The sequence below is a fragment of the Dendrobates tinctorius genome, unplaced genomic scaffold (assembly GCF_039654945.1).
Source record: "Dendrobates tinctorius isolate UK_male_01 unplaced genomic scaffold, ASM3965494v1 ptg000019l, whole genome shotgun sequence".
NCBI classification, from domain to species: domain Eukaryota; kingdom Metazoa; phylum Chordata; class Amphibia; order Anura; family Dendrobatidae; genus Dendrobates; species Dendrobates tinctorius.
The window spans coordinates 34,736,707-34,755,777 of NW_027361687.1; the positions used below are offsets into that span (position 1 = coordinate 34,736,707).

The 19,071-nt window shown below is 44.2% G+C and overlaps 2 protein-coding genes across 2 annotated transcripts in view; one reads left to right on the top strand and one right to left on the bottom strand.

The window, feature by feature from the left end:
- LOC141082869 (gonadotropin-releasing hormone II receptor-like) overlaps positions 1–18,400 on the bottom strand; it is a 51,029-nt gene extending 32,629 nt beyond the window's left edge. The window contains exon 1 of the mRNA XM_073566885.1: positions 18,266–18,400. The gene's annotated coding sequence lies outside the window, so the exon portion shown is untranslated. The remainder of the gene's footprint in view (positions 1–18,265) is intronic.
- Positions 2,899–6,924, top strand: LOC141082868 (uncharacterized). Its single transcript, XM_073566884.1, has 2 exons — positions 2,899–3,101; positions 3,213–6,924. Exons 1-2 carry the CDS (start codon positions 2,911–2,913, stop codon positions 4,228–4,230), a joined length of 1,209 nt encoding a protein of 402 aa, XP_073422985.1. The 5' UTR covers positions 2,899–2,910; the 3' UTR covers positions 4,231–6,924.
- Positions 18,401–19,071: the final 671 nt, after the last annotated feature.

Here is a 19,071-nt window from a genome sequence, read left to right on the forward strand (position 1 = left end):
TGCTGCATGAACCAAATGTCAGCCGTCCAGCGCCCCCTAGGCGCCCAGCGATTACATACCACCAGGAAGCAACATCTTTCCCTTCCATCCCTGTGGAGGCTGATGCACAGACTCTGGACAAAGATCCATCAGCAGAACTGCGTCTTCAGGTCCAGGAGTTGACCAAGGGTATGGCTGCACTTGCTAAAACCGTGCAGTCCCTGCAGGTATCCTCCAAGGAGAAGATCCAGGTCGCCTCCAGCCCAGAGGATGTCCCGTGGCTAAAGAAGAAGAGGATCCCGCCCCTCCGAGGAAGGAACAACGATTGCTATGACAAGGACGGACATCCCGTCTGTCGTCACTGCCACAAGGCAGGCCACATCGCAAGATTCTGTCATTTAAACGAGCAACCCCTGGTGCAGAGGGCCAACCCCCAGGAGTAGGACCCCAAGGCCCAAAGAACCGGTGAGCCAAGTATGTTGGAGGGAGACCGGTCCTCCCAGTGGTGATTGACGGTATCCCTATGAACGCTTTGCTGGACACTGACTCCCAGGTGACCACTATGCCCTATATCCTTTACAAGCGGTATTCGGCTGATTCTGAATTTACTCGTGGCCCAAGTGATGAGCTGACAGTAGTTGCCAGCAATGGTCAGTCTTTGCCGCAAGTAGGATGTAAAGAGATTACCATTAAAGTGGGTCGAGTAGAGTTAAAATCTCAAGGTCTGATAGTTGTGGATATCGATCGACGAGAATGTAACCCAATGATGACTCTTGGTACCAATGTGATTGAAAATTGTCTTTCCGATGTTATTGTCTTGTTGCAACAGGTGGCTGAGACTGCTGTGAACAACGAGTCCTGCAGAAGGAGATAAGGGCCCTGATGCAAAGACAGCAGGTAGAGCTCTCTGGCGGAGAAATTGGCAGCATCAGAGTGAGAGATTCTTTCCCAATTGCAATACCCCCCAGATGTGAAATGTTGATTTGGTGTCGGGCAGCCATAGGCCTCAGAGGAAAAGATTACCAGGCAATGGTAGAACCAGTCTACTCTGATAGCAGGCCCACTGTCCTGACAGCCAGAGGGGTAGTTGATGTCCGAAAAGGGAGAGTACCTGTACGCCTCTTGAATTGTGGGGAGGAGGAGGCCACAATACCTCGGTATGCCACAGTTGCTAAGCTGCTTACTGTCAGTAACAATGCAATGCAGGCAGCAGAGCCCTTAGTCTCATCCGACCAGGCAGGGGACAATGGCTCTGTAAAGCAGCTGGAGGAGTGGTGTCAGCAACTGCAGGTGGGAACTGACTCCACCCCTTCATAACAAAAGAATGGGGTTTAGGCCTCTTTCACACATCAGGTTTTCGCCGTCAGGCGCGATCCGGCGCTTTTGACAGAAACCGGATCCGGCGAAATGCAATGCCGGATCCGGTTTCCCCCCCATTGACTTGCATTTGCGCCGGATCGCGCCGGATGGCCATGCGTTTCATCCGGTTTTCGCCGGATCCGGCAATGTGTCGCGATCCGGCGTCTGGAAAAAACGGCTACTGTAACGTTTTTTGTCTCCGGCGAAAAAGCCGGACACGCCGGATCCGGCGCATCCGGCTTTTTCAAACAATGAAAGCCTATGAGCGCCGCAATGCGCCGGATCCGGCGGCCGGATCCGGTTTTTTGGTCTGAGCATGCTCAGTAGCTCTGCCCACAGGAGATATATAAAAGCAAGACAATGGGACCCTCAGCCACACCCAACATGCCACCCAAGCCAAGAACCAGGAGCAGGAGAAGGCAGCAGACATCTGCAGCAGCAGCACCATCAGCACCACCCCAAATGGAGCAGCAAATGGAACATGCTGAGGAGGGGAGTCCAGCAGCAGATGAGAGACGGTAATTATCAAATCCCCCATTCCTCCAAACTAGGGCCATGGAATATCAAGATATTCATTGGCCCTTTGTTTCTCTTTATTCAACAGCCGCCAAAGAGATGCAGCAGCAGCAGCAGCAGAAATGGCATCACTGGCAGCAGCAACAGCAGCAGCAATACCCACAGCCATGGAGTCTGGCCATCAACAGGACAGCACATCTTCTTCTGGGAGCCCTCCCTCGCATCGTCAGCGTTTGACGGTAAGTTTTTATTTCCAAAATCCATCATCTCTGTAATATATGTCTATTCATTGCCTTTTATTTCAAAACAGGAATCACAAGATGAAGAGGAGCTCCCAGAAGAAGAAGGAAGGGGTGGACAGACACCTGGAGTGGGCTCACAATTGGTAAGTTTTTTGCATCAAACGCAGAAACACAACATCACACTACACACAACACATAGAAAACAATGTTCTGCAGACCACACACAGCAAACAAATGCCTACATCCAAAGACATAACATTTTTTGTTTTCTTCTCTAGTCTTCCCAATCTGGTGCTCGGCCAAGAGGTCCTCGCAGTGCCTCCCAGGGTCGTCGGCGACAGCAACGCGGCGGTCACCAGCGTGTAAGTATAAATATTTTTGCTTTGTTTTTTTGCACTTTTTATTTCATTTCTTTTTGTTATTTTTGTCTTTTTCTTTAACAGCCTTCACAGCGTGCTCCCGACTCTGACGGTGAGGATGGAGGGATTGATGTGGACCGCCTCATCGATCTCGTCAGAGAAAGGGAGCCGCTCTGGAATATGGCTGACCGCCGCCACGCTGACCTGATCGTTACCCGACGACTCTGGGAGGAAATCTGTTCGCTCCTTGTGGGCCGCTGGGAGGACCTCGATGTTCGGGCCCAGATTAAAGAGCGTAAGTATATACAGTACCGGTTGCTTGATGTAAACCAGTGTTTCCCGAACTCCAGTCCTCGTGGTCCCCACGGATCATGTGTTCAGGATTTCTATTTACTATGGAAATCTTGAAAACATGACCCCTGGGGACCATGAGGACTGGAGTTTGTGAAACACTGATGTTGTATACTAACCACTCCTTTCTCGTTTCAGGGAACAGAATTGTGAATCGGTGGCGGTCTGTGAGGGATCGTTTCAAGAAGGAGTTCAATAAAGAGATGCGGGCCCCGAGTGGATCTGGAGGACGCAGGAGCAAGTACAAGTACACACAAGCCCTGTCGTTCCTCCGGGAAACAATGCTCACCAGAAGGTAAATATTACACACCACATGTGAAAAAAATGTTAGATGTAACTTTTTTTTTTCAGCCAGGGCCATACCATGTCAGTATTTTAATTGTTTTTTTTTCTCTTTATTCCACAGCACGGTGAGCAGCACTCGGGAGCCTGCACGATTGGACCCTTCTGAGGCGATCCCTGAGGAGACCGGCACCGAGGGACACTTCGACCGCCCCGGTACATCTGCACCTTCCCAGCCTTCCCACACATTCGACCCATCTGTCCCATCCACCAGCACAGGAGCATCGTGGCCGCCTACATTACATGAAGCTGCTGGTGAGGAGATCGCTTTCCCTTTACCCCACTCTTCTGCCCCTGCCACCTCTAGTACACCTGCGGGTACTGGGCGGCAGCGGCAGAGGGGTCAGGAAAAGAGTTATGCGCAAGAGTTCTTGCATCTGAATGCATCTTTCCAGAACTGTCTAAAAGTCTTGTCAGAGCAAATCTCCGCAGGCTTTCAGCAGATCAACTCCAGCATTCTGGAGGTGAAGACACTTCTGCAAACCATGCATTCAGAAGCAAGATCTTCGCCAAACCACACCTTTTTCAGGTCTGTTGTGGAGCGCATGGCAACACTATCTCCTACCCAGCAGATGCATGTAATGCATTCGTGCCACGGTGCTCTACAGCAGGTTACCTCCCAACCTCCACCTCCCACCACTGTAGTTCCTCCACCTGCACCCCCTCCAGCCACTTTCCATCCTCCCCCTCCTATTACATCTGCACCCCCTCCAGCCACTTTCCATCCTCCCCCTCCTATTACATACCAGCAACCTCACCAGTACCAGCAACCTCCCCAGTACCAGACATCTCCCCACTTCCAGCAACCTGCCCCGTACCAAACTCCTTCCCCGTACCAAACTCCTTCCCCGTACCAAACTCCTTCCCCGTACAACTTTCCATCAACATCATCTGCTCCTACAGTCCCTGCCCAACCCTCCACTCCACCGCCCACCACCTCTTCTGCCTCCCACATGTCCACCCATTCTGTAGCTTTTTCCACACCTTCACCTCTAACTGTTCCTAAGCCAGCAGGAAGCTTCGTCCTACTGAAAGGAACCCTGACAACTACAGTTCCTTTAAGCTGGAGTTCCTCGCAATAGTCTGGGCTGTGACTGAACGATTCAAGCATTACCTAGCTTCAGCCAAGTTTACCATCTTCACAGATAACAACCCGTTGACTCACTTGGAAACTGCAAAACTAGGTGCACTGGAGCAGCGATGGATGGCTCGGCTGTCTAACTATGAATTCACCATCAAGTCCCGAGCAGAGCACAAGAATGCCAATGCTGATGCACTATCCAGAATGCCTAATCTGCCAGATGGAGAAGACCCTGAGGCACTTGAAGAAATTGAGTTACCTGCCTTCCACCGGCCAATTGTGGCCCAACGAGCTCAAGGAGTGAGAAACAGACGGTCTGGCTTGAAAGCGGCCACCCTAAATCCATTGCCTCATCATGACTGGGCAGAAACGCAGGATAACGACCCCTCAGTTCGCCTGGTGAAGGAGCTACTGTCACAAGCTGACTCACGCCCAGAGCTGGATGCTCCCTAGGAAACCCAGCAGTTGTGGAAGGAAACAGGCAGGCTGTTTGTCTATGAAGGAAAGCTGTGTCAGAGGAGTATCAATGCCCGCACTCATGAGTTGGTTTGGCAAGTGGTAGTCCCGAAGAGAGAGGCATCAATGGTCTTGAAAGCATACCACAATGGAGCTGGACACTTCGGATGGAAGAAGTTGGAAGCCTTGCTCCGAGAGAGATTCTACTGGGCTGGTATGAGGAAGGCTATTGAAAATTGGTGCCGGGAGTGTGGACAATGTAACCTGCGCAGAAAGGACCGTAACAGCCAGCGAGCTCCTTTGCAGCCAATAGTATACAAACAGCCACTTGAGTTGGTCGCCCTGGACCATGTGAAGCTGGTCCCAAGCCTTTCAGGCTACATTTATGCTCTGACCATCGTTGACCACTACTCAAGATTCTTGGTAGTTGTGCCTGTCAAGGATCAAACAGCCAGGACAGCAGCCAGAGCCTTCCAACAGCACTTTTGTCGACCACACGGATACCCTGAGTGAGTGCTTACAGATCAAGGTCCAGCCTTTGAGGCGGAAGTGTTCCAGGAATTCTGTAACTTGTACGGTTGCAAGAAGATCAGGACAACACCGTACCATCCACAGACCAATGGCATGTGTGAAAAGATGAACCAGGTGGTGATCGATCTACTGAAGACCTTGCCTTTGGAGGAGAGGAATCTGTGGCCAGAATCTGTGAATTCCACCAACTGCACTCCAGCTTACCTAATGAGAGCGAGGCCTGGTAAGCTGCCTATTGATTTGGATATGGGAGTCCTTACACCTGAAGTGACATCACCAGATGCTGACTGGGACACAGAGAGGCAGCAACAGTATTGAAGCGTACAAGAGTGTGTAGAAAAGAGTCTAGCTCAGGCAAGACAAAAACAAGAAAGGCACTACAATCACCATGCACCTGCAGTTCCATTGTCACCAGGAGAACAAGTCCTAAAAAGGAAGAGGAGGATGCATGAATTATATGACCAATGGGAAGCTGAACCCTACACCATCTTACCATCAAACTTCGATAACACCAAGGTGTGCCTTATCAGTAAGGATGGGGGAGAAACCTCAGCAGCAGTATCAAGGGATCATTTGAAATTGTCCCCTGACCAGTTAAAAGAAAGAATGGAAGAGCAAAACAACATCCAACCCATAGAAGAAGAAGAAAAGGTCAGCACTGTACTTGGAGAATTCCTTGTAAATTGGACTCTAGCAAATAATGCCATAGTGGTGCCAGTTTTGACCTTTCCCCAACTGGTTGTACAAGAAGAAGTGACTCAAGAGAACTCTGAAAATCAGGAAGTTCAGGTAGCAGATGCCACACCAGCAGTGGAGCCAGAGAATCCTCGCCTTGCTAGTGGTGAATCTGTCATACCCATGGTGAGTCTAAGAGTCCATAGATGGCTACTACCCAGTTTACCCAGTTTACCCACACCAGAGTTACGTAGGTCTGTCCGTAGTACTTAAGGTATTCCACCCCTCAGATATTGTGTATAAACCCGTTAATGTAAATGTTAAATTGTATGTATATATGTAACGTTTAAGTTTTGTGCCTACAGAGACTCTGTAAGAAATCTCCTTTTTGAATTTTCCAGTTTGTTTTGATGGACAATTGGGCCACAGGACTAGGTGTGGTCAAAAACTTCTTTTGTACATAGTACACCATTTGCCCAGGAAAGGACCATGGACATTGATGCATGGACTAATCGTCACAGGACTATTTTTGGAGCTTTTGGTTTTTGTATTTTTTCATTTTTTTCTCTAAATCTTGTACATTTATAAGTGTTAATGTGTTCAAATGTTTTTTTTTTTTATCAGTCCAGGAGTCCTGAATTGCAATAGGGGGGAATGTGGTGCCCCCAGGAGTATGGTCACCACAGTGGCATTGCCTTCCTCCAGGGAGGGTGATGTCAGGCTTGGAAGCAATGAAGGGTCTCTCTAGCAGTTAACCATAACATGCAGCACAGTTCCCACTCCGGGCCAGCAGAGGGAGCTCTGAACCAGAATTGAGGGAGGAGTGCTCTCTGAGGGCCAGGAAGGGAGATGAGGAGTTAGTTAGTGTGAGGAGGCCGAAGTGTGTAGACGTGGAGAGAGAAGCTGGGAGACTGAGAGGAGTTGAGAGCTCGTTCCTGTTAGGAGTCAGATTTCACCGCACACTCAAACAGACTTTATGCAAATAGGAGTTCATTTTATTACATGTGGGAGCCAAACAGGAATATAGCACACAGTGGAAGTGATATAAATAAAAGACGTTTCGGCTCAGCCCGAGCCTTTATCATATTATCGCGTGGGAGCACTTCCTTCTCTCAGCACACATCAGCCATTTATCTTGGTATTTCTTCTTGAGAGATTCTCCTCTCCATCTGCACCCTTTACAAACCTCCAATATTGGAATAAGCGATAATATGATAAAGGCTCGGGCTGAGCCAAAACGTCTTTTATTTATATCGCTTCCACTGTGTGCTATATTCCTGTTTGGCTCCCACATGTAATAAAATGAACACCTATTTGCATAAAGTCTGTTTGAGTGTGCGGTGAATTTAATTAACTTGTAATTAGAACCTACTGGTCCGTTGCACCTGCACCTCGTCTATATTTGACTAGAGTGCACGCTAACCACCCAGTTTAGGAGTCAGATTTCGGCCATTGCTAGGCAGGAATCTAGACCCTCACATGCTGCAGTCTCCTGCTCTGTGTTTAATGCAAAGGAGATTGCAGAGGAGATTGCTTTACAGCAACTCTCTCCGGAGGCTAAGTCCTTCGTCCCTTCTTCTGAGCATGCTCATGGGATGTGCTCCCATTGGAGTTCAGGAGTCAGGTGCTCAGGTCCTGCTCCTGATTCCATTGGTTCAGCTCAGGGCTCTGGAGATTTCCGGAAGGTCCCGTTCACTATAAAAAGTGCGAATGGCTGTTCCGCCATGCGCTAGTATTTTTCATACTTGCTGCTGTATGTTTGCTGATGGATGCTTGGACTGGTGACTGACTTATTAAGAAACCCCTTCCCTCTGATAATACGATTGTGTGAGTGTTTGGTTCAGCCAGTAGCAGCGCTAGCGCCAGCGCGCCTACGCTCCATCTACCTCAGCAGCTAGCGTCCTGCATCGCGCTTGCGGTATAGCGGTGCCATCTCTGCCGCACAGTTTACGCTGCGCTTGCAGTCCTGCCGGGCGTTCGCAGTTGCGACGCCACGCACCTTACTTTACGGTAGGTCTAGAAGGAGTAGTCCTGTTGTTTTAAGGCTACTTTTGTGACCCTTAATACCGTGTCTGCATCGCTGAAGGTCTGTGACCCTGAACAGACTCAGCGTTTAGTTTATACTTTATGCCTGCAGCCCTGTGATTATAACAGAGCTTGCTTCGGTGCACTGGGTGCAGTAAAACCCTAATGCACATTACCACCATAGTGCTCTGCCTCTTTTAGCAGCGGTTTTTCCATCCACCGCACGGTGGACCCCGAGTGGCGAAGGCACTTTATTTTTATTTAGTGTCTTCCGCCACTCCTAACAGTTCCCAGCTGGAGCGCATGATCTGGAGCCTGGTCTCCACGGTTGTATGGATATTGAAGGTCCTGCAACAGAAACCAGAGGAATTGAAAGCTGTAAATGCTCTATTCCCATCTAAGACTCGGAGGCACAACAGCAACGGGTGAGCCAAGAGAAGAGATAGAAGGCTACAGCTGTCTGCCATACGAGGTAGATCTGAGAGGGAACAAGAAGGAGGAACGTCAGTGTAACACAGTACTGCATGTACCTCAAGTAAGCGCTAGGAAGGAGACTACACAACCCATCTGCATAGAGAGATTCCTGAGTTGCTTCCAGGCTAATCAGCTCCTGTGCCACTTGTAATCTGGACCCTGGACTGCACTTACAAAGTAAAGGTAAAGAAACTACATTCCGCTGTGTCCTTGCCTTCTTTCTGCAACTTCTCCAGCACTGCTACATCTCTGTGCCAGACACTGCACCCTCTTCCCCAACACCGATCTACACTGCCCTGGGACTACAGCCCTGCCTGTGGAGGGCTACAACATCATTGCTGCACCACACCATTTGTCCCAGAGGATCTGTCTGCAGCGTCGGCTTAACATCTTCATTGCCGAACACCACAGGTGGCGTCACGAATCACTCATAAACTTTATTCCACCACTCTACCCCTTTTACTTGGGCGCTCAGGGCACGGTCCGGGTCACCGCTGCTGTGACATTCCCCTCTGAGAGGCCGGCCCGGTACCGAGTACCCCACGGCCCTGGGAGGGCGACCCATTTGCATCAAGGAACTAAGGTGAGAAAACATGCAGGGGAGAAAAAAAAAAACAGTAATAGCAGACAGATACAGGGTAAGTGGGGTCAGGAAAGATGGGTGATGGGTGATCATGTGATTGATGAGCCGCCACATGTTAATGGGGTCCGCGCCGAATAAACCAGTAATTGAACTATGATCTGAGCTGGACACCAGTGCAAAATCGTTAGAGGATGCCCGGGGGGGGGGGGGAAATATCACACCAGGAGAGCTATTACTCTCTGTTATCAGCTGCTGCCTAGTGCAGATACAACACAGATAACATCCGGGCTCTCACTGACCATCTCCTGTCTGACAAATCCAGCAGTCGCATGACCTGTCAGCAACCAATAGCAGTGTGACTTTGTTCGTCTGTGTTACATGATAACAATCCCGACTCCCACTAATATATTGTCACTATTTATATCCTCTGTCCCCCAGGAGAATATTCCCTTCCAGAAACTGGAAATGGATCCAGAAAATGAAACGTCCTTGAAGAAGGGACTGAGACGAAGACAAAGACATCACCGGCTAACCCGTGTGTGATACAGCGGCACACATCATCCCACATAATGTGCCGTCTGTATCTGCTCCTACAGCGTATACTGCACAGTACCACTGCTCCTGTCCTGTATATATGCAGATACTGTGTGCAAACTGTGAAGCACTGCGGAATATGGTAGCGCTATATATATATAAAGATTACTATTATTATACTGAGAATTACACCCAGTATACAGGACAGGAGAAGTGGTACTGTGCAGTGTATATATACAGAATAATACAGATACTGAGAATTACACCCAGTATACAGGACAGGGGAAGTGGTACTGTGCAGTGTATATATACAGAATAATACAGATACTGAGAATTACACCCAGTATACAGGCCAGGAGAAGTGGTACTGTGCAGTGTATATATACAGAATAATATAGATACTGAGAATTACACCCAGTATACAGGACAGGAGAAGTGGTACTGTGCAGTGTATATACAGAATAATACAGATACTGAGAATTACACCCAGTATACAGGACAGGAGAAGTGGTACTGTGCAGTGTATATATACAGAATAATACAGATACTGAGAATTATACCCAGTATACAGGACAGGAGAAGTGGTGCTGTGCAGTGTATATATACAGAATAATACAGATACTGAGAATTACACCCAGTATACAGGACAGGAGAAGTGGTACTGTGCAGTGTATATATACAGAATAATACAGATACTGATAATTACACCCAGTATACAGGACAGGAGAATTGGTACTGTGCAGTGTATATATACAGAATAATACAGATACTGATAATTACACCCAGTATACAGGACAGGAGAAGTGGTACTGTGCAGTGTATATATACAGAATAATGCAGATACTGAGAATTACACCCAGTATACAGGACAGGAGAAGTGGTACTGTGCAGTGTATATATACAGAATAATACAGATACTGATAATTACACCCAGTATACAGGACAGGAGAATTGGTACTGTGCAGTGTATATATACAGAATAATACAGATACTGATAATTACACCCAGTATACAGGACAGGAGAAGTGGTACTGTGCAGTGTATATATACAGAATAATACAGATACTGAGAATTATACCCAGTATACAGGACAGGAGAAGTGGTGCTGTACAGTGTATATATACAGAATAATACAGATACTGAGAATTACACCCAGTATACAGGACAGGAGAAGTGGTACTGTGCAGTGTATCTATACAGAATAATGCATATACTGAGGATTACACCCAGTATACAGGACAGGAGAAGTGGTACTGTGCAGTGTATCTATACAGAATAATACAGATACTGAGAATTACACCCAGTATACAGGACAGGAGAATTGGTACTGTGCAGTGTATATATACAGAATAATACAGATACTGATAATTACACCCAGTATACAGGACAGGAGAAGTGGTACTGTGCAGTGTATATATACAGAATAATACAGATACTGAGAATTATACCCAGTATACAGGACAGGAGAAGTGGTGCTGTACAGTGTATATATACAGAATAATACAGATACTGAGAATTACACCCAGTATACAGGACAGGAGAAGTGGTACTGTGCAGTGTATATATACAGAATAATACAGATACTGAGCATTACACCCAGTATACAGGACAGGAGAAGTGGTACTGTGCAGTGTATATATACAGAATAATGCATATACTGAGGATTACACCCAGTATACAGGACAGGAGAAGTGGTACTGTGCAGTGTATATATACAGAATAATACAGGTACTGAGAATTACACCCAGTATACAGGACAGGAGAAGTGATACTGTGCAGTGTATATATACAGAATAATACAGATACTGAGAATTACACCCAGTATACAGGACAGGAGAAGTGGTACCGTGCAGTGTATATATACAGAATAATACAGATACTGATAATTACACCCAGTATACAGGACAGGAGAAGTGGTGCTGTGCAGTGTATATATACAGAATAATACAGATACTGATAATTACACCCAGTATACAGGACAGGAGAAGTGGTACTGTGCAGTGTATATATACAGAATAATACAGATACTGAGAATTATACCCAGTATACAGGACAGGAGAAGTGGTGCTGTGCAGTGTATATATACAGAATAATGCATATACTGAGGATTACACCCAGTATACAGGACAGGAGAAGTGGTACTGTGCAGTGTATATATACAGAATAATACAGGTACTGAGAATTACACCCAGTATACAGGACAGGAGAAGTGGTACTGTGCAGTGTATATATACAGAATAATACAGATACTGATAATTACACCCAGTATACAGGACAGGAGAAGTGGTACTGTGCAGTGTATATATACAGAATAATACAGATACTGAGAATTACACCCAGTATACAGGACAGGAGAAGTGGTGCTGTGCAGTGTATATATACAGAATAATGCATATACTGAGGATTACACCCAGTATACAGGACAGGAGAAGTGGTACTGTGCAGTGTATATATACAGAATAATACAGGTACTGAGAATTACACCCAGTATACAGGACAGGAGAAGTGGTACTGTGCAGTGTATATATACAGAAAAATACAGATGCTGAGGATTACACCCAGTGTACAGGACAGGAGAAGTGGTACTGTGCAGTGTATATATACAGAATAATACAGATACTGAGAATTACACCCAGTATACAGGACAGGAGAAGTGGTACTGTGCAGTGTATATATACAGAATAATACAGATACTGAGAATTACACCCAGTATACAGGACAGGAGAAGTGGTACTGTGCAGTGTGTGTATACAGAATAATAAAGATACTGAGGATTACACCCAGTATACAGGACAGGAGAAGTGGTACTGTGCAGTGTATATATACATAATAATACAGATAACGAGAATTACACCCAGTATACAGGACAGGAGAATTGGTACTGTGCAGTGTATATATACAGAATAATACAGATGCTGAGGATTACACCCAGTATACAGGACAGCAGAAGTGGTACTGTGCAGTGTATATATACAGAATGATACAGATACTGAGAATTACACCCAGTATACAGGACAGGAGAAGTGGTACTGTGCAATGTATATATACAGAATAATACAAATACTGAGAATTACACCCAGTGTACAGGACAGGAGAAGTGGTACTGTGCAGTGTATACATACAGAATAATACAGATACTGAGAATTACACCCAGTATACAGGACAGGAGAAGTGGTACTGTGCAGTGTATATACAGAATAATACAGATACTGAGAATTACACCCAGTATACAGGACAGGAGAAGTGGTACTGTGCAGTGTATATATACAGAATAATACAGATACTGAGAATTACAACCAGTATACAGGGCAGGAGAAGTGGTACTGTGCAGTGTATATATACAGAATAATACAGATAATGAGAATTACACCTAGTGTACAGGACAGGAGAAGTGGCACTGTGCAGTGTATATACAGAATAATACAGATAATGAGAATTACACCCAGTATACAGGAGAAGTGGTACTGTACAGTGTATATATACAGAATAATACAGATACTGAGAATTACACCCAGTATAAAGGACAGGAGAAGTGGTACTGTGCAGTGTATATACAGAATAATACAGATACTGAGAATTACACCCAGTATACAGGACAGGAGAAGTGGTACTGTGCAGTGTATATATACAGAATAATACAGATACTGAGAACTACATCCAGTATACAGGGCAGGAGAAGTGGTACTGTGCAGTGTATATATACAGAATAATACAGATAATGAGAATTACACCCAGTATACAGGATAGGAGAAGTGGTACTGTGCAGTGTATATATACAGAATAATACAGATAATGAGAATTACACCCAGTATACAGGAGAAGTAGTACTGTGCAGTGTATATATACAGAATAATACGGATACTGAGAATTACACCCAGTATACAGGACAGAAGAAGTGGCACTGTACAGTGTATATATACAGAATAATACAGATACTGAGAATTACACCCAGTATACAGGACAGGAGAAGTGGTACTGTGCAGTGTATATATACAGAATAATACAGATACTGAGAATTACACCCAGTATACAGGACAGGAGAAGTGGTACTGTGCAGTGTATATATACAGAATAATACAGATACTGAGAATTACACCCAGTATACAGGACAGGAGAAGTGGTACTGTGCAGTGTATATATACAGAATAATACAGATACTGAGAATTACACCCAGTATACAGGACAGGAGAAGTGGTACTGTGCAGTGTATATATACAGAATAATACAGATACTGAGAATTACACCCAGTATACAGGACAGGAGAAGTGGTACTGTGCAGTGTATATATACAGAATAATACAGATACTGAGAATTACACCCAGTATACAGGACAGGAGAAGTGGCACTGTGCAGTATATATACAGAATAATACAGATACTGAGAATTACACCCAGTATACAGGACAGGAGAAGTGGTACTGTGCAGTGTATATATACAGAATAATACAGATACTGAGAATTGCACCCAGTATACAGGACAGGAGAAGTGGCACTGTGCAGTGTATATATACAGAATAATACAGATACTGAGAATTACACCCAGTATACAGGACATGAGAAGTGGTACTGTGCAGTGTATATATACAGAATAATACAGATAATGAGAATTACACCCAGTATACAGGAGAAGTGGTACTGTACAGTGTATATATACAGAATAATACAGATACTGAGAATTACACCCAGTATACAGGACAGGAGAAGTGGTACTGTGCAGTGTATATATACAGAATAATACAGATACTGAGCATTACACCCAGTATACAGGACAGGAGAAGTGGTACTGTGCAGTGTATATATACAGAATAATGCATATACTGAGGATTACACCCAGTATACAGGACAGGAGAAGTGGTACTGTGCAGTGTATCTATACAGAATAATACAGATACTGAGAATTACACCCAGTATACAGGACAGGAGAATTGGTACTGTGCAGTGTATATATACAGAATAATACAGATACTGATAATTACACCCAGTATACAGGACAGGAGAAGTGGTACTGTGCAGTGTATATATACAGAATAATACAGATACTGAGAATTATACCCAGTATACAGGACAGGAGAAGTGGTGCTGTACAGTGTATATATACAGAATAATACAGATACTGAGAATTACACCCAGTATACAGGACAGGAGAAGTGGTACTGTGCAGTGTATATATACAGAATAATACAGATACTGAGCATTACACCCAGTATACAGGACAGGAGAAGTGGTACTGTGCAGTGTATATATACAGAATAATGCATATACTGAGGATTACACCCAGTATACAGGACAGGAGAAGTGGTACTGTGCAGTGTATATATACAGAATAATACAGGTACTGAGAATTACACCCAGTATACAGGACAGGAGAAGTGATACTGTGCAGTGTATATATACAGAATAATACAGATACTGAGAATTACACCCAGTATACAGGACAGGAGAAGTGGTACCGTGCAGTGTATATATACAGAATAATACAGATACTGATAATTACACCCAGTATACAGGACAGGAGAAGTGGTGCTGTGCAGTGTATATATACAGAATAATACAGATACTGATAATTACACCCAGTATACAGGACAGGAGAAGTGGTACTGTGCAGTGTATATATACAGAATAATACAGATACTGAGAATTATACCCAGTATACAGGACAGGAGAAGTGGTGCTGTGCAGTGTATATATACAGAATAATGCATATACTGAGGATTACACCCAGTATACAGGACAGGAGAAGTGGTACTGTGCAGTGTATATATACAGAATAATACAGGTACTGAGAATTACACCCAGTATACAGGACAGGAGAAGTGGTACTGTGCAGTGTATATATACAGAATAATACAGATACTGATAATTACACCCAGTATACAGGACAGGAGAAGTGGTACTGTGCAGTGTATATATACAGAATAATACAGATACTGATAATTACACCCAGTATACAGGACAGGAGAAGTGGTACTGTGCAGTGTATATATACAGAATAATACAGATACTGAGAATTACACCCAGTATACAGGACAGGAGAAGTGGTGCTGTGCAGTGTATATATACAGAATAATGCATATACTGAGGATTACACCCAGTATACAGGACAGGAGAAGTGGTACTGTGCAGTGTATATATACAGAATAATACAGGTACTGAGAATTACACCCAGTATACAGGACAGGAGAAGTGGTACTGTGCAGTGTATATATACAGAAAAATACAGATGCTGAGGATTACACCCAGTGTACAGGACAGGAGAAGTGGTACTGTGCAGTGTATATATACAGAATAATACAGATACTGAGAATTACACCCAGTATACAGGACAGGAGAAGTGGTACTGTGCAGTGTATATATACAGAATAATACAGATACTGAGAATTACACCCAGTATACAGGACAGGAGAAGTGGTACTGTGCAGTGTATATATACAGAATAATACAGATACTGAGAATTACACCCAGTATACAGGACAGGAGAAGTGGTACTGTGCAGTGTGTGTATACAGAATAATAAAGATACTGAGGATTACACCCAGTATACAGGACAGGAGAAGTGGTACTGTGCAGTGTATATATACATAATAATACAGATAACGAGAATTACACCCAGTATACAGGACAGGAGAATTGGTACTGTGCAGTGTATATATACAGAATAATACAGATGCTGAGTATTACACCCAGTATACAGGACAGCAGAAGTGGTACTGTGCAGTGTATATATACAGAATGATACAGATACTGAGAATTACACCCAGTATACAGGACAGGAGAAGTGGTACTGTGCAATGTATATATACAGAATAATACAAATACTGAGAATTACACCCAGTGTACAGGACAGGAGAAGTGGTACTGTGCAGTGTATACATACAGAATAATACAGATACTGAGAATTACACCCAGTATACAGGACAGGAGAAGTGGTACTGTGCAGTGTATATACAGAATAATACAGATACTGAGAATTACACCCAGTATACAGGACAGGAGAAGTGGTACTGTGCAGTGTATATATACAGAATAATACAGATACTGAGAATTACAACCAGTATACAGGGCAGGAGAAGTGGTACTGTGCAGTGTATATATACAGAATAATACAGATAATGAGAATTACACCTAGTGTACAGGACAGGAGAAGTGGCACTGTGCAGTGTATATATACAGAATAATACAGATACTGAGAATTACACCCAGTATACAGGAGAAGTGGTACTGTACAGTGTATATATACAGAATAATACAGATACTGAGAATTACATCCAGTATACAGGGCAGGAGAAGTGGTACTGTGCAGTGTATATATACAGAATAATACAGATACTGAGAACTACATCCAGTATACAGGGCAGGAGAAGTGGTACTGTGCAGTGTATATATACAGAATAATACAGATAATGAGAATTACACCCAGTATACAGGAGAAGTAGTACTGTGCAGTGTATATATACAGAATAATACGGATACTGAGAATTACACCCAGTATACAGGACAGAAGAAGTGGCACTGTACAGTGTATATATACAGAATAATACAGATACTGAGAATTACACCCAGTATACAGGACAGGAGAAGTGGTACTGTACAGTGTATATATACACAGAATAATACAGATACTGAGAATTACACCCAGTATACAGGACAGGAGAAGTGGTACTGTGCAGTGTATATATACAGAATAATACAGATACTGAGAATTACACCCAGTATACAGGACAGGAGAAGTGGTACTGTGCAGTGTATATATACAGAATAATACAGATAATGAGAATTACACCTAGTGTACAGGACAGGAGAAGTGGCACTGTGCAGTGTATATATACAGAATAATACAGATAATGAGAATTACACCCAGTATACAGGAGAAGTGGTACTGTACAGTGTATATATACAGAATAATACAGATACTGAGAATTACATCCAGTATACAGGGCAGGAGAAGTGGTACTGTGCAGTGTATATATACAGAATAATACAGATACTGAGAACTACATCCAGTATACAGGGCAGGAGAAGTGGTACTGTGCAGTGTATATATACAGAATAATACAGATAATGAGAATTACACCCAGTATACAGGATAGGAGAAGTGGTAATGTGCAGTGTATATATACAGAATAATACAGATAATGAGAATTACACCCAGTATACAGGAGAAGTAGTACTGTGCAGTGTATATATACAGAATAATACGGATACTGAGAATTACACCCAGTATACAGGACAGGAGAAGTGGTACTGTACAGTGTATATATACAGAATAATACAGATACTGAGAATTACACCCAGTATACAGGACAGGAGAAGTGGTACTGTGCAGTATATATACAGAATAATACAGATACTGAGAATTACACCCAGTATACAGGACAGGAGAAGTGGTACTGTGCAGTGTATATATACAGAATAATACAGATACTGAAAATTACACCCAGTATACAGGACAGGAGAAGTGGCACTGTGCAGTATATATACAGAATAATACAGATACTGAGAATTACACCTAGAAAAAAGAGGGGGAGAAGCCAGCGCTGCTTGTGGTCAGAACGTAATACAAGAAGTGTGAAAACACACATAGGTTTCAATCTGTATTCAAAAATGAGACATTTAGCAAAAAATTGATCAATTGTTTGAGCTACCCCGCCACGTCAAGGCAGTCTCGTATGGGGAGTCCTACTCTACGTTTTTTATATTCGCTGTGCCATTACGGCCTCCTAAATGTATAAAAGCAAGACCTCATTACATGCACACTGTACCTCAAGCATTTCAGAATCGCTCCTATGGCACCAGAGAGGACAAGCGCAGATAAAGATTAGCCAGGTCCATGCAGACATTTCAGGTCCAACCTCCACACTGCCTGTCCAGCACCACATGATAAAGGACGATCCAGGCCCAGATACAGGTGCGTAATCAAATAAAGCCTAGGGCAGGGCAGGGCTGCCGTTTAATGTGAACAGCAGCCTAGATCAATCACTGAGAAAACAGAAAGAATGGCGTACATGACCCAGCGCGCACGGCTACAGTGGTGGTCAGCCACAAAACCAATATCAAGAAAAAAGAGGGGGAGAAGCCAGCGCTGCTTGTGGTCAGAACGTAATACAAGAAGTGTGAAAACACACATAGGTTTCAATCTGTATTCAAAAATGAGACATTTAGCAAAAAATTGATCAATTGTTTGAGCTACCCCGCCACGTCAAGGCAGTCTCGTATGGGGAGTCCTACTCTACGTTTTTTATATTCGCTGTGCCATTACGGCCTCCTAAATGTATAAAAGCAAGACCTCATTACATGCACACTGTACCTCAAGCATTTCAGAATCGCTCCTATGGCACCAGAGAGGACAAGCGCAGATAAAGATTAGCCAGGTCCATGCAGACATTTCAGGTCCAACCTCCACACTGCCTGTCCAGCACCACATGATAAAGGACGATCCAGGCCCAGATACAGGTGCGTAATCAAATAAAGCCTAGGGCAGGGCAGGGCTGCCGTTTAATGTGAACAGCACACTTCTTGTATTACGTTCTGACCACAAGCAGCGCTGGCTTCTCCCCCTCTTTTTTCT